We start from the raw sequence: 16,438 nt of genomic DNA, 5'->3' as shown, positions 1-16,438 counted from the left end.
CAAATATTGGGTCGACCGAAAAGTTCATTCGTGTTTTTCTATAACATCTTATGGAAAAACCCAAATGAACTTCTTGGGTAACCCAACATTTTACTTAGATGTGTATTCTTTTATATCTTATGTCTCTTTTAGTTTTACCAGTTGCTGACAGTGGGATGTTGAAGTCCCCAAATACAGGATTTGTTTACTTTTCCTTTTAGCTTTACCAGTTTTTGTTTCATTATTTTGCAACTATGTTGTTTGGTACATACACATTTGGGAACAGTATTACTTCTTGGTAAGTTGATTCTTTTATCTAATGATAAAATGATACTCTGTTCCTGCTCTGAAGTCTACTATATCTAATACATAGCTCTACCTTAAAAAAAAAGTTAGCATGATAAATCTTTTTCTAACCCTTTAATAATATAAAATCTATTTATGTTGTGTTTGAAGTATATGGTTGGATAATCATTTTAATCATTCTGCAGTTTCTGCCTTTTAATTGATGTGTTTAAACCATTTACATTGAAAGTGATTATTGATATGTTAGAGCTTAATTCTCCATTATATTATTTGTTTTCTGTTTGTTTCTTCTTTTTCTTGTTTCTGTATCTCATTTTTCTTATCTTTCTGTGAGTTACTTCAACATTTTTTAGGATTCATATTGTTTAGTTTATATTGCTTTGTGTATTTCTTAAGTGGTTGCTTTATACATCACAGTATATATATAACAACATAGCCTCCTGATATCAGTGTTTTACAGCTTTGACTACAGTGTTAAAACCTTGATTTCATTGAGATTCCATGGCCCTTACCACTTTTAAAAATATAATTTCCTGAAGTATTTCTTCTCCATGCATTGTGCTCAACTGATGTCATTATAATTTTGTTTCAGCCATCAAGTATGATTTAAGAAACTCATGAGGAAGAATAGTCTATTATGTTTACCCCTGTTTTTTTTTTTTATCATTTTCTTTATTCTTGTTTCCTTTATGAAATTCTAAGCCCTCTTTATCACTTTCTTTTTGTGGAGGGGAGGGACTTCCCTGTGTTTTTACTTCTGTACCAGTATCTTTTAAAGAGTAAAAGTTTTCAAAAATTTTAATCAAACTCAATTTACCTTTTTTTTTTAATAGTTCATTTTTTCTTTTTTCTTTTTTTTTATTTTTTGTATCCTATGTAAGAAATCTTTGCCAAACCCAGGGTCACTATCTTTCTCCTATGTTGATGTCTAGGAGTTTTAGCTCTTACATTAAGTTATGTCAGTAATTTCAAGTTGATTTTTGTAAGTGCTGAGGCATCTACGTTCTTTCTTTTTTTTCTCTCTCTCCTTTCCCACATGACTGACCAGTTGTACCAGCATTACATACTGAAAAGATCGTTTTTCCCCTGATTGAATTGCCTTGGTACCTTCGTCATAATCTATTGGCCATATATGTGGGAGTCTATATCTGGAGTATCTATTCTATTCCATTATATATTGTTTTTGTGTCAATATTATGCTGACTTGATTACTGTGGCTTTATTTTAAGTCTTAAATTCAGGCAACGTTAGGTTTTTCCAATGTTTATGTTTTTTTAAATTATTTTTACTATTCTGGGTCCTTTGCTTTTCATATACGTTTTAGAATCATCTTGTAAATTCCTACAAAAAAGCCTACTGAGATTTTGATTAGAATTGCATTGAATGTCTAGATCAGTTTGAGGAGAATTGCTCTCTTAACAATATTGAGTCTTTTGATTCACAAACACGGTATATCTTCCTATTTATTTAGGTGTTCTTTAATTTCTCCCAGCCGTGTTTTGTCAGATATATCCCTTAGGATATCATATGTTTTGATGCTATTGTAAATGGTTTTTAATTTTTGTTTCCATTTGTTCCTTGCCAATATTAGAAATACATTTGATTTTTTATATTGCCCTTGCATGCTGCCACTTTGCTAATCTTGCTTATTCTGCTACAATTTTTGTAGATTTCTTAGGATTTTCTACATTGAAGTTGATGGTATCTGTGTGTAAAGACAATTTTATTTTCTCTTTTCCCATCTGTATGCTTTTACCTCTGTTTCTTGCCTTCTTGCATCGGGACTTCAGATATGATGTTGAATAGTAGTAAGAGGGAATATCCCTTACTTTGTTCCGATCTTAGAGGGAAAGTATTTTGTCCTTCACCATTTAGTATGATGTTAAGCTGTGTCTTTTGTAAATGGCTTTTGGAAGCTTAAGGAAGTTCCTTTTGTACTTACTTTCCCAAGATCTTTTTGTCATGGAGGGATGATGAGTTTTGTCAAATGCTTTTCCTGCATCTTTTCAGATGATGATGATGATGATGATGATGATGATTTTGTTGTTGTTTTTAATGTTTGGTGGAGATTTTTTTGTTTGTGTTTTTAGTTTTATATGTTGGGTTGCTTTTTTTTGAATGTTAAACAAATATTGCATTTCTTGGATAAACCCTATATGATGATGATGTATTTATCCTTTCTATACATTAATGGGTTATATTAGCTGAAATTTTAATGAGAATTTCTGCATCTATAATAATGAAGAATGTTGGTCTGTAGTTTCTCTTTTCTTTTAATGTCTTTGTTATTGGTATCAGAGTAATGCTGGCTTCATAAAATGAGTTGGGAAGTTTTTCCTCTTCTATGTTCTGAGAGAGTTTGTGTTGAATTGTTTTTTTTTTCTTCCTTAAATATTTGGGAAAATTCATCAATCTATGGGGGGTGGGCCTACAGTTTTCTTTGTAAGACTTTTAGCTATGAAATAACTTCTTTTATATATATATAGGGCTATTCAAGTTAACTTTTTTTTTGGACTGATATTTGGCATTTTGAGTCTTTGAAGGAATTTATCCATATCATAATCTGAATTGTTGACTATACTGACAGAATTTTTAATGATATTCCTTTACTGGACTTATGTCTATAGGAAGTGTAGTCGTGTCCAGTCTCTCATTTCTTACGTTTCTAATATGTGACTTCACTTTACTGACAGGTCTGGCTAGAAATTTATCAACTTTATTCATCTTCTCAAACAAAAAGCTTTTGATTTCTTTGATTTTTCCCTATTTTCTGCTATTTTGTCAGTTTACATTTCCTTTATTTTAGGTTTAATTTGCTGTTCATTTTCTAATTGCTTATATTGGTCACTTCTTTGAGCATGTGGGATAAAAACTACATTAATAAGATACGGATGATTCTTACCTAATATTTAGAATATGATGTTACGTATTGTATACATATATGCAGTGCAGATATTACATATGTACACCATACATCTCATAATATATGATTGCATATTGGACATACAAGGTAAAATCCCTGCACAATAATTGAATTGGCATATCATTTTAACTGACAGTTTTAAGATGGCTATAATACCACGGTAGTCATAGACACTTCAGCAGTTTATCATTTTTGTCACAGTTAATCTGTGACAGCAGGTGGGATACTAAACACCTCTACAACCAGTATTTCCAACTTGGCATAATTAGGTAAGGAGATTTACTATAGCTCAGTATGTGGTCTTTTTAAAGACTGAGTGTGTTTAAACATTCAAATTTTTGTGAGTCTTGTGTAAATGATTTTATTTTTTGTAAACTTTTTATTTGGAATATTTTCAAACTTTCAGGAAATTTCTAAGAATCAAAACAAAATAAAAAACACATACCTTCACCCAGCTTCACCTCTTGTTGACAATTTACCCCATTTGCTTTAGCAACTGCTCTGTATCCTCTCCTCCCACACACATGTGCACACTAAAGAGTGAATTTCTATACATGAAAGAACTGTGAAGCTTAAAGCTCTTCTGGAGTAGGTATCACCTTTTGTCCCATGGCTCCACAGTATTTAACATGCCATACAGGCAACCTTTTAAGAAAAAATTTAGGGAATAGAACACAAAATCATGCAATATCTTTTTGTTTTTGTTGAATTTTAAAATACTGAGATATAATTCCCATATCACAAATTCACCCTTTTAAAGTGTGCAGTTGAGTGGTTCTTTTAGTGTGTTCACATTTTAGTATGTTCACAATCTAATTACAAAATATTTTCAGCACCCCCAAAAGAAACCTCATACATATTAGAGTCACATCCCATTTCCTCCCAGCCCCTAGCAACTGTTAATCTACTTTTATTTCTGTGGATTTTCCAATCTGAACATTTCATATAAATAGAATCATAAAATATGAGTCTTTAGTATCTGGCTTAGTTCACTTAGCATTATTTTTCAAGGTTCATCCGTGTTGTAGCATGTCTCAGTAATTCATTCTTTTTTTGTGTGGCTGAGAAATATTCCATCATATGGATTCATCACATTTTGTTTATCATTCATCAGTCAGTGGACACTTGGGTTGTTTCTACTTTTTGGCTGTTATGAATAGAGCTGCTATGATATTTATGTAGAAGTTTTTGTACTCAGGTTTTCAGTTCTCTTGTTTATACATATGAGTAGAATTGCTATGTCTTTGGTAACTCTATATTTACCTTTTTGAATAACTGCCAAACTGTTTTCCAAAGTGGCTACTCCATTTTTTTTTTTTTTTTTTTTTTGCGGTACGCGGGTCTCTCACTGTTGTGGCCTCTCCCGTTGCGGATCACAGGCTCCGGACGCGCAGGCTCAGCAGCCATGGCTCATGGGCCCAGCCGCTCTGCGGCACGTGGGATCCTCCCGGACCGGGGCATGAACCCGTGTCCCCTGCATCGGCAGGCGGACTCCCAACCACTGCGCCACCAGGGAAGCCCCATGGCTACTCCATTTTCTACTCCCACCAGCAACTTATGGCTTTCCAGTTTCTCCACATCCTCACCAATACTCATTATTATTTGTCATTTTGATTATTGCCATCCTAGTATGTGTGAAGTGGTATCTTGTTTTGGTTTCAATTTGTATTTCTCTGAGGACTGATTTTGAGCATCATTTCATGTGTTTATTGGTTATTTGTATTCTCTTCTTTTAGAGAAATGTTTATTCAGATCCCTTGTCCATTTTTTAAATTGGAATATTTGTCTTTTGGGGAGATGAGTTCTATATATTCTATGTACCTAACCCTTAACAGATAAATAATTTGCAAGAATCTTCTATTCTCTGGGTCATCTTTTCACTTTCTTGATAGTGCCCTTTGAAGCACAGGAATTTTAATTCTGATGAAGTCCAATTTATGTGTTTTTCTTTGCTTGCTTAGCTTTCCTAGCTTAGAAACATTGCCTAATCCAAGGTTATAAAGATTTACCCATGTTATCGTCTAAGAGTTTTATAGCTTTAGCTTTTACACCAAAGTCTTTTCTCCATTTTTGAGTTAATTTTTACATACAGTGTGGATTAGGGTCCAGCTTCATTCTTTTGGATGCAGATATCCAGTTGCCCAACACTACTTGTTGAAAAGACTATCCTTTCTTCTTTCTTCCATAAAAGAATTGATCATAAATGTGAGGGTTTCTTTCTGGATTCTCAATTCTGTCCTATTGATCTACACATTTATCTTTATTCCTAGTACCATGCTGTCTTGATTAGTGTTGCTTTGTAATAAATTTTGAAATCAGGAAGTGTGAGTCCCCTACTGTGTTCTTCTTTGTCAAGATTGTTTTGGCTATTACGGGTTTCTCGCATTTTCTTAAGTGTTTTAAGATCAATTTGGAAAAAAAACAAGGTGGGATTTTGATAATGATTGCATTGAATCTAAGATCAATTTGGGGAGTATTACAATCTTTATTTTACATTGTTAAGTATTCCAACCTATGTCTTTCCATTTCTTTAGATCTTTCATTTGTTTCACTGAAGCTTTGTAGTGTAAAAAGTATATTAGTCTTACACTTGGTCATGGTGTTTAAGCCTCTTTATATGTTGCTGGATGTGTATTTTTTATTTTGTTGAGGATTTGATATCCATATGCATAAGGGATATTGAGCTGTAGGTTCCTTTCTTGTGATAACTTTATCTGATCCTGGTATCATAGAATAAGCCTCATAGAATAAGTTGGGGAGTGTTTTCTCCTCTGTTTTATTTTGGAAAAGTTTGTGAAGCATTGGTGTTAATTCTTCTTTAAACGTTTCGTAGAATTCACCAGTGAAACCATCTGTCCCTAGGCTTTTCTTGGTAGGAAGATTTTTGATTACTATTTCAGTCTCTTGTTATAGGTCCATTCAGATTTATTCTTGAGCTAATTTCAGTTATTTGTATTTTTCTAGGTATTTGTCCATTCATCTAATTTGTTGGTGTACAGTTGTTCTTAGTTATTCTCTTATAATCCCTTTATTTCTATAAGCTTGGTAGGTCCTTTTTATTTCTAAGTCAATAGTAATGTTCCCTGTTTCATTTATGGGTTTTTTTCTTGGTCAGCCTAACTAAAGATTTGTCATTTTTGTTAATCTTTTCAAAGAACCAAGTTTTTGTTTCACTGATTTCTCTGTTTTTTGTTATTCTCAATTTTATTGGTGTCCACTCTAACATTATTTCCGTTTTTCTACTTGTTTTGGGTTTAGTTTCCTCTTCTTTTCTCCTATTTTGTGAGAGTTTTTACCATGACTGGGTGTTGGCTTTTGCTAAATACTTTTTCTGATTCCATTTATATGACCAAGTAATTTCTCTTCTTCAGCCTGTTGATAGTGGTGAATTATATCGATTGATATTTAAATTTTGAACCAGTCTTGCACAACTTGAATAAATCCCACTTGGTCATGGTGTATAATTTTTTATACATTGCTGGATTCAATATATTAAACTTTTTTTTTTTTTTTTTTTTGCGGTACGCGGGCCTCACACTGTTGTGGCCTCTCCTGTTGCTGAGCACAGGCTCCGGACGCGCAGGCTCAGCAGCCATAGCTCACGGGCCCAGCCGCTCTGCGGCATGTGGGATCTTCCCGGACTGGGGCACGAACCCGTGTCCCCTGCATCGGCAGGCGGACTCTCAACCACTGCGCCACCAGGGAAGCCCTATTAAAAATTTTTTTGCACATTTTTTTTGGGTCTAAGTTAATGAGATATATTCTGTAGTTTTTTAAATAGTCTGTGTGATTTTTTTTTTTGAAAAAAATTTAGTAGCATATGTATGTAACGTAAAATTTACCACTGGGCTTCCCTGGTGGCACAGTGGTTGAGAGTCTGCCTGCCGATGCAGGGGACCACGGGTTCGTGCCCCGGTCCGGGAAGATCCCACATGCCGCGGAGCGGCTAGGCCTGTGAGTAGCATTAATTACATTCACAGTGATGTGCCACCATCATCATCTATTTCCAAAACTTTTTCATCACCCCAGAGTCTCAGTAATCATTAAGCAGTAAGTCCCACTCCCCCTCGCTCTAGTGCCTTGTAACCTCTAACCTACTTTCTGACTCACTGAATTTACCTATTCTAGACATTTCATGTAAGTGGAATCACAGTATTAGTCCTTTGTTGTCTGACTTATTTCACTCAACATGTTTACAAGGTCCATGCGTGTTGTAGCATGTGTCAGAACTTCATTCCTTTTTATGGCTGAATAATATTCTGCTGTATTTATTTATACACCACATTTTATTGCTCCATTCATCTGTTGAGAGACAGTTTATCATACAGATCCTGTTGTGGGCTATGGTTCCAATAAACAGCTTAATTTTTCAGAGCCCTGGTGGTGGTATTTTGGTCTGCTTGTTTTGTTTGTTTGTTTTGGCCACATTGCGTGGCATGCGGGATCTTAGTTCCCCGACCAGGGATTGAACCCACACCCCGTGCAGTGGAAGTGCAGATACTTAACCACTGGACCTTCAGGGAAGTCCTTGGTCTGCTTGTTTTGTGTGGTGCCTCCGGTGCTCCCACTGACCTTGGCTTGTGCTAGGGATGAGGGAGCACAGTAGGGTGAGCTTCAGTGTATTAGTGATTTTCTGTTGCTTGTTTAGAGTAATTGGTGGTTCTCAGCCATTCATTTTGTAACAAGTTTGCTGATCTTTTTACATAAATTAAGCACTTTAGGATAAAATAAAAATTATGGTATTTTATCATAAGTTATAACATTAATTTTGAAAAACATTTGTGACTCACCATTTTAGATGTGTGATGTATGTCCAACACATCTGAGTCACGTAAAACTATATTTTGAGTTTTAGTAAACAACATGGACACAGCCTTTCTTTAGGAAGTTGGTAATACTGAGTGGTCTTGATAAAATTGGAATTTGACTTATGAATTCCTTTGCACTTTTAATGTGGGAAGAAGATAACAAAGTAGGTGTATATTACTCCTTTCAGATAAGAAAATTAATGAGGAAAGAAACAAGGTTCCAGTCATAAAGTATCTTTATGGATAGAAGGGACCCATACAAACCTAGTCCAGAATGTTTAAAAATATTTGTTACTGAGCCTTTTGTTGAAATAAAATCCTGAACAAGTGTAACTATAAAAGAGACATTAATATCATTAACAATAATTAATTCTGAGATAGTAATGCCATTATTTTAACCAATATTTCTTTTCTTCCATTTTCCAGACTCTGTGCTAGATGACAAGCAAACCAGAAACTGTTTACAGGTTGTGATAAGAGTTAAAATAGGGCATGGATAGAGGGGACAGGGAGTGGCTTGGAGCAGTCACTGGGGGTCCCCTCTGAGGGTACTGTTGAGGCTGAGACTTGAAGGGGGAGACACCAACCACGAGAAGAGGTTCCAGGCAGGGTGGCTCTTTGACGCAGGATTTGGGAGTCCTTTCAAGTCCTGCCTGTGTGCCCCTTTCTTCTCTTGATTTTTAAAAAAATCATGGATTTCACTAGTCCAGCCTCCTCCCCTCATGTGAGGAGACTGTGAAGGCCAGAAAGTAAAGACTTGATGGTGACAGCCTAGGATCCTGATGCCCAGTACACACCCCTGCGCCCCCATACACACGCCCAAATGACATGTATTCCTACTAACTATTTACAACATTCATTGTTTTCATGAATTATTATAAAAGATGTCTGAAAACAAGCATTGTATCTAGTCATCATTTGCAGTGTTCAGAAAAAAGAATCTCTACCTAAAAGAAAAAAAACCCTAATTATAGTAGAGAAAGATTTGCCCTTAAAGTGAAGATATTTTTGTCTTATAAATGTCATTCTTATAAATGTCATTCTTTTAAATGACATTTAAATGTCATTTAAATGAGATAGGGAAGTAAACTCAATTTCTGATCTTCTGTTTTGAAAGTAAGTGATAAATAACTGACACACTGAGATTTTTCCGCTGAAAATAAATGTCTTTGTTACTCTCAGACATCATGGTGATGTGGGTGAATATGAGGCGCTTAAAGTAGGTCTTACCGAGCCCAGCTGCACAGAGTAAATGCCCATAGAATCATAAAAGCCAGAACTGAAACCTCTTGTGTTTATATGTCCTCCTTTTCTCCCTTGTTATTGGAAATACATGGCTGACTTTTAAAATTAGGTTGCTTAGGGCTTCCCTGGTGGCGCAGTGGTTGAGAGTCCGCCTGCCGATGCAGGGGACACGGGTTCGTGCCCCGATCCCGGAAGATCCCACATGCCGCGGAGCGGCTGGGCCCGCGAGCCATGGCCGCGGAGCCTGTGTGTCCGGAGCCTGTGCTCCGCAACGGGAGAGGCCACAGCAGTGAGAGGCCCGCGTACAGCAAAAAAAAAAAAAAAAAAAAAAAAAAAAATTAGGTTGCTTAAAGGTACTGTTGGTTGTGAGCATTAGTGTCACTTTACTTTGAAAGTAAATAGTGATGGGTTTAGAAGCATAGGTTCTGGAGTCCCATTGCTGAAATTTATGGCCCCTCTCTAGCCACTTTCTTGCTGAGTGACTTCGAGCCTAACCTCGCTGTGCCTGCTTATCTTCAAATGGAATCCATAAAGTCTATGTCATAGGATTAGTTTGAAGTTTAATAACACAGTGATTGATAATTATTAGATGGTGTTCTTATTTCTGATACATCAGATTGCTGCTTTAACTGGGGAACATTGAGACAGTTTGGGATTCCTTTAGAGTGTAAAATAAGGGACAAAAATTCTTGGGAGAGGAAGTAGCTGTCAGTTGTGGTTTCAAATCTAGAGATATGGAGATGTGTGAACTTGACCTGCTTTTGTTACTTTTTGTAATGTATAGCTTAATAACTGTTGACACATTAAATGATTAAGTACATATTCTGTTTTTCTAGGCATATAATTTGAAGTTACTATGATTGATCATTTAAAGCAAAATACTCTAATTTGTTTTATGCCAGAGTTGAATCCTATTCATTTCTACATATTTTAAGGAAAGCTGTTGACGTATAGCACAATATTTCCCTTTCAGGACTTTATAAAATAGCTGCCGCTCTTAATTTTTTTCAACTAAGGTAATTCATGTTTTTGGGTTTTTTTTAAAGCTCCTAATTAAAAATACAATACACCCAAATTATATTACTGCTTTTCTTTCTTTAGTAAAGTTCTCATCAGTTAGATAAAGGTCTGATCTAGCTTGATGGTGGGAACTTACGTGATGGTCATTATATCATAACTCGATTTGCAGGCACCAGATATAGCACATTTCTGTTACTTTTTTTGGTCTGTTTTCTCTGCTAACTAGATGGAAAGCGTCTAACTGGGAGCTAGACTTTTTGTACATTGTGAGCATCTGACTGTTCAGTTAATTCTTGTTCATTGTGTTCTTACATCAGTAAATCTGTATTCAACAGGAGTATAACAAAACGGTTTTCTGGATCATCTAAAATTTCACTTTATGTTAAAAGGGTGGGGGAGGGGATGAGAAAGGGGATGGGTGAGCTGGGCAGAGCCTTTTACATTCACAGTTCTTTTTTCTTAATGGTTTATCACTTTATTTGGAGACATTTTTGTGTACTCCACATGTACTCTATGTCAGTAATTCCGTTGGAGCCATTAGCTCTGATCTCACTTTTGAAAGGCAGCTACAAGCTAAGACTAGAGGTAACCAGAAAGAGTTCGTTTGTATCAATGTGTGCAAATACCAGTACTTACACCTGAGCAGAAAGGTGGGATTTCATTCACGCACTCAGTGTTACTGAATGTTCTGTATATACGAAGAACTGGTGGGGAATGAGCAGGGTAGAGCAAGTTGGACCTGTGGTTGAAGAGAAACACAAGAAATGGAGGACAGGGCTTTCCCAAAATAAAATCAGGGTGTGATTAAGAGAATAAGAGGAAATCGATGCTCAGCAGGCAGGAAAGACACCATGCTAGGAGGTGAAGTGATCTCATTAGCTGGCATCTCATCTGCTGCGTGACTTTCAGCTTTGGTCATACTGAAAAAGCCAGGTACATGGGATTAGACAGTAGGCTTCTTCATGGACTACCCAAAGACCAACAAAAAGGAGCCAGTGAGGGTCATGTTAAGCCAAGTGAAGCACCATGGTTTCATGCATTTTAAAAAATAAGCTTTTTATTTTAGAACAGTTTCAGATTTATATAAAAATTCTAAATATAGTACAGAGTTCCCATGTTATACCCCCCTCCCAGTTTGCCCAATTATTAACATCTCACATTAATATGGTACTTTTTTTGCAATTAATGAACCAGTATTAGTATATTATTATTAAGTACAGTTTATATTTTATTCAGGTTTCCTTAGTTTTTACCTGATTTCCTTTTTCTTTTTTAGAATCCCATCCAAAATAGCATATTACATTTAGTAGTCATGTCTCCTTAGACTTCTCTGGTCTGTGACAGTTTCTCAAACTTTTCTGGTTCTTGATGACCTTGACAGTTTTCAGGAGTGTACTGGTCAGGTGTCTTGTAGAATGTCCCTCAGTTGGGATTTGTCTGATGTTTTTCTCATGATGAGTCTGGAGTTATGTGATTTGGGGAGGAAGACCACAGAGATAAAGTGCCATTTTTGTTATGACCTATCAAGGGTACTGTCCACATGACCTTTCCCTGTGGATATTGACCTTGATCATCTGACTGAGGTAACGTTGGTCAGGTTTCTCCATTGTAAAGTTACTCCTTTTTTCCTCTTTTCCATACTGTTTTCTTTAGGAGTCACTATATGCATCCCATGCTTAAGGAATGGGGAGCTATGTTCCACCTTCTAAGTGGAAGAGTTTCTATATAAATTGTTTAGAATTCTTCTGCCTGAAAGTTTTGTCTCTTCTCCCCCATGTTTATTTATTCATTCATTTATTTATACCAGTATGGACTCAGATATTTATTTGATACTTCGGGTTTTAATCCAGTACTGCTTGACTTATGTTATTGCCCAAGTTGTTCCAGCTTTGGCCATTTGGGAACACTTACTGTTAACTCTTACATCTGTTTGACATATTCCCATCAATGTAAGCCTTTTTTTTTTTTTTTTTTAAGCACTTTCTGGCACAAGTTGCTCCCACTTCATCTTGTGTATTTCCTGCCCCAGTCCTAGATTCAGCCATTTCTCCAAGAAGCCCCAGTTCCTTTTATTGGGGAATGGTAGTAGAACCCAAGATCTAGGTGCTAGATATGCTTTTTGCTACTGGCTTGTAATCCATGTGTGTATACTAACCTGTGTACATTCACATCTGTAAATATTTTTATATGCAACCATCTGTATCTCTATTAAGCTCAACATGAGTTTGTACTGATGTTGCCAACTCTAATCCATTACCACATAGATTGTTCTAGCCTCCTTCCCTTGTTTTTGTGTAAACTCTTATTCTGACAGTGAGAAATCTCTCACCATCCACCATCCATATATTTAGTTGTTCAATTCCAGTGTACATGTATAGCAGCGTCAGGATGGTTAACCCAAACCCCTGTGGAAAATAACTTTATTAACTAGAGATAGTGCTTATGTACAGTTTCTGTTGCCTTTAGTCTTACAGATTCCACTCATTTCCAAATTACTTAGGTCAGCACCTTTCCCCCCTCCACCCTACTTCAGGGAGATGGTTTCATACCTTTGCTATGTAGTTAAATTGTTTTGTCATATTCTGTAGTCTATCTTGGGATTCCTGATCTCCTAAACGATTTTTTTTAATTGTATACAATAGGTTCACGCTTTGTGCTGTGAAGTTCTGCTTTTGACAAATGCATAGAGTTAATTGCATCTACCATTACAGTATCATACAGAAGAGTTTCACTGCTTTGAAAAATTCCCCATGCTTTACTTATTCTACCCTTCCTTTCTCTCTCCAAACCCCTAGCAACCACTGATCTTTTTACCATCTCTATAGTATTGCCTTTTCCAGAATGGCATATACTTGAAATCATAGAGCATGTAGCCCTTTCTTTTACTTTTTATCACTAATATTCCACTGTATGGTTAATCTACTTTTGTCTCTTTATTCAGCTATTGAAGGACATCTTGATTGTGTCCAGTTTTTGATGATTATGAAAAAAAAAGCTGCTATAAGGAAATGCTTGCAGATTTTTGTGTGGGCATAAATTTCCAAATCAGTTGGGTAAATATTTAGGAGCACAATTGCTGGATTGTATGGTAAACGTACGTTAGCTTTTTAAATACCCTGTCTTTGCATTGTACTCAGTTTCTTGGAATGGAATAATCTCCTTTTGCCATTCTCCTTGCCCACTCCCCCACCAAGTGAGTTTTGACCATTGATCCCAGGTCCTGTCATCACTACAAATGAGCAAATGATATAGAACTTCAGCTTACCATTTTGGGGGGAAATAAAATCCTCTAGTGATGTTTCCTATGTGTTTATGTTATTTTCAGTTAATCTATCAGTGAAAATAATCAGCTGCATCTAGTTGAATTTTACTGTTTTGTGCTTTCTGGCAGTATAGCAGGAGTAAATATTTTGTGAGTGGCTTACATAGCCTGTAGGTTGTTAAAAATACTTCCAATTGGGTTGTATTGTTTTGGTTTCATAGTTACTAAAATCCTGAAGAACGAGTCAGATTTTTCTCTTCAGCCATCACCATCAAGCAGTATATTTTCAAAATATTAAGTTGTAGTAATTAACTTTAAAAGATTTTATTTAAATGAAATTTATGTTCCCATTAAGTGATAATATGTTTTGTTTCCTTCACAGCATTTATTCAGTCGGAGAGCATAATAGAAGTACTGCGTTTTGATGATGGAGGGCTTCTACAGGTAATTTTATTTTAAGCTTGAAGAATTATCTCAGTGTCAAGCCTTGAATAACATCTGATTATTATTTTTCTTTTAAAACGTAACTGGTTCATATGAAATATATTTTATGAGCTTCATATGCAGACAGGGCAGTAGAGTCATTGGTAATAATAAAAACCTTCTTAGCTGTATGGATTACCTTTTAAATAAAATATTTCTGGGGGATGTTGAGAGGTTAGGTGGGGAGAGTCAGATCAGGAGCAGTGGAATTGGTGGTAAGCTCTATTAGTATGGAGCCAGTGAGTGAAATGCTGAATTCGGATGTTGGACCTCAAAATATTTATCTGGAAGAGAACTTCTCCAGAGGATATAAGTTCTGCAGATTTACATCTATATCATCCTTCCACTAGCCATTCTAAGCCATGTCTTTATATATATATTATACATAAAATTAGAAGGTGTAATCTGATAAAAATCCTATTCTGCCTTTCAGACGTAGCTCACATATCACCGTGAAGCCTATTTTAGTCTTCTCAGCTAAAAAGCAGTTCTAGAATTTCAGAGCTGAAAGAGACAGTAAAAGCTGTCTTAACCAACCCTGATTTTTGTGGCTGATTTTCTCCTTCCAAACTTTTTTCATATTTTATGCTTGTCTTACAGTACTCACCACCTTTGTAATAATAACATGTGTTTTTAAATACCATGTTATTTGATAGCATGGCTGATAATTTTTTTAATTCATGTTATATTCAGGGGAAACCAAGGTTTAGATTAAGAAAGTTGCCCACGATCCCATGACTTTGTAGTAATGACATGGGTATTAGAATTCTGGTCTTCTCACTCCAGGTGTGATTGTTAGTCTCTTTGTTACATGATGCTGCCTATGATGTATTTGTTTACTTACTTATAACTAAATACATGACTTAAATAGTTCTCCTATAGCTTATAATAAAGGCAGGAAAGTGAAAATTAAAGTTAGATCAAGGCAATAGAGAAATAATTCTGCTAGGGACTTGGAATAAGATTTGTGTTTTAGCATAAATTTAGATTTCAGACACTAAGCCAAACAAAGTAAGCAAGGAAAAAAGTGATGGGTTGTAAGGTTCTTTTTCTCTGACAATGAAGCAAATAAATGTTTCGGATGAAAACTTTTCCCTGTTTCTAAATTTTTTAATAAATTTATTATTCTACTTTTACATAAGAGATGTTGAGAAACGCAGCAGGCAGTGGCTGCATGGTACTTGCAGAAAGTCTTTGTATGGCTTTTTATATTTTAAAAGTGAATAACAACTGAAGATATATAATCTCTAGTTTTGTAAAGCCACCTTGCTAGAAAATGATCTTAGTCTCTTATTCTAGTTCTTTAATCTGTTGCAAGATGAGAACTTGGAGAACCTATAGAAATCACTGTTTTAAACATCTCCCTTTTGGTGATTTGCAGGATCTAGAGAGCAGGCAACTCAGGACTGAATTTCTAAAAAATTCTCTGAGTGTAGTTATCCTTTACTGACTGAAAAAGGATTTATTATGTCCTTCAGGAACTAGACATCTAGGTTGCAAGTTGATAATCCATTTTGAAAATTCTGAAGCTTGACGTGTTTTTGCTGGGGGAGGCTGTCAATTCACGTCTAAAAGGACTTGGGTGTGGAAGAGCTCGTCAGCTGGGATGTCATTTGCTCATCCTCTTTGGATCTGCTGAAATGCTTGGACCAGAGCTTGGGGGAGGCCTCAGAGTTTTATAGCTAAGGTAATTTTAGACTGGAGTGTTAAGGGCAGGTATTACCACTGGTTACCTCAGCCACAGTGAAACCTCACTAAGCCTCCTGCAGAATGCCTAATGTTGAGATGCTGTATATAGTGGATTATATATCTGCAAGTAACAGAACATAAGACCCCTCTGAATAGAAATTTATAAAAATCATTCATTTTAATGTTGAAGAATGTTTCCTAGGAACAACTGTTTTAATTTTGACATAATGTCATTCTTTCTGGCGATAATTTGCCAATAAGTTCAGCTATTTCTTAAACAGCTCCTGGTTTCTTGTGATTAGAAGAGAAGTATGTTAATGTAGCATTTCTGTGGCAGAATATTTATTGGGTTTCTCCAAATTAAATTAAAGCTAAAGCAGGAAGAGAATCAAAGCAACAACCTTGTTTTACATTATTTAAAATTAGAATTTTGCTTGAGAACATTCGTTCCCAGATTGTGGAATTTATGTTACATTCATGTGGCTTGGCTCATGGTGATTTTTTTAAGTCCTAAAAATTAATTGATGGTAAGTCAGTAAAAATTGTAAGAACATTAAAAATTTGCTAGAAAGTTTGGACTTGATTTCCTATTTTATTTTTAAAGAAAAGGAAAACGAGGCTCATAGAATATTCAGTTGCTAGAGTGAGAATCCAGCATCCAGTAAGTACTCAGCTTCCTGGTTCCAGAGCTCTTTCCACAGTATGATGCATGTGCATTTCTTT

General features: G+C 35.7%; 1 protein-coding gene across 2 annotated transcripts in view; it reads left to right on the top strand.

Moving 5' to 3' along the window:
• Positions 1-16,438, top strand: part of TMEM131 (transmembrane protein 131) — a 190,923-nt gene that overhangs the window by 39,533 nt on the left and 134,952 nt on the right. For both annotated transcript variants that reach the window (XM_082642292.1, XM_082642291.1), the window contains exon 2: positions 13,926-13,987. In XM_082642292.1, the coding sequence (XP_082498418.1) occupies positions 13,926-13,987 (62 nt within the window). The remainder of the gene's footprint in view (positions 1-13,925; positions 13,988-16,438) is intronic.

Source organism: Mesoplodon mirus (genome assembly GCF_964341445.2).
Source record: "Mesoplodon mirus genome assembly, chromosome: 14".
NCBI lineage: Eukaryota > Metazoa > Chordata > Mammalia > Artiodactyla > Ziphiidae > Mesoplodon > Mesoplodon mirus.
This window is presented reverse-complemented; position numbering and strand designations above follow the sequence as displayed.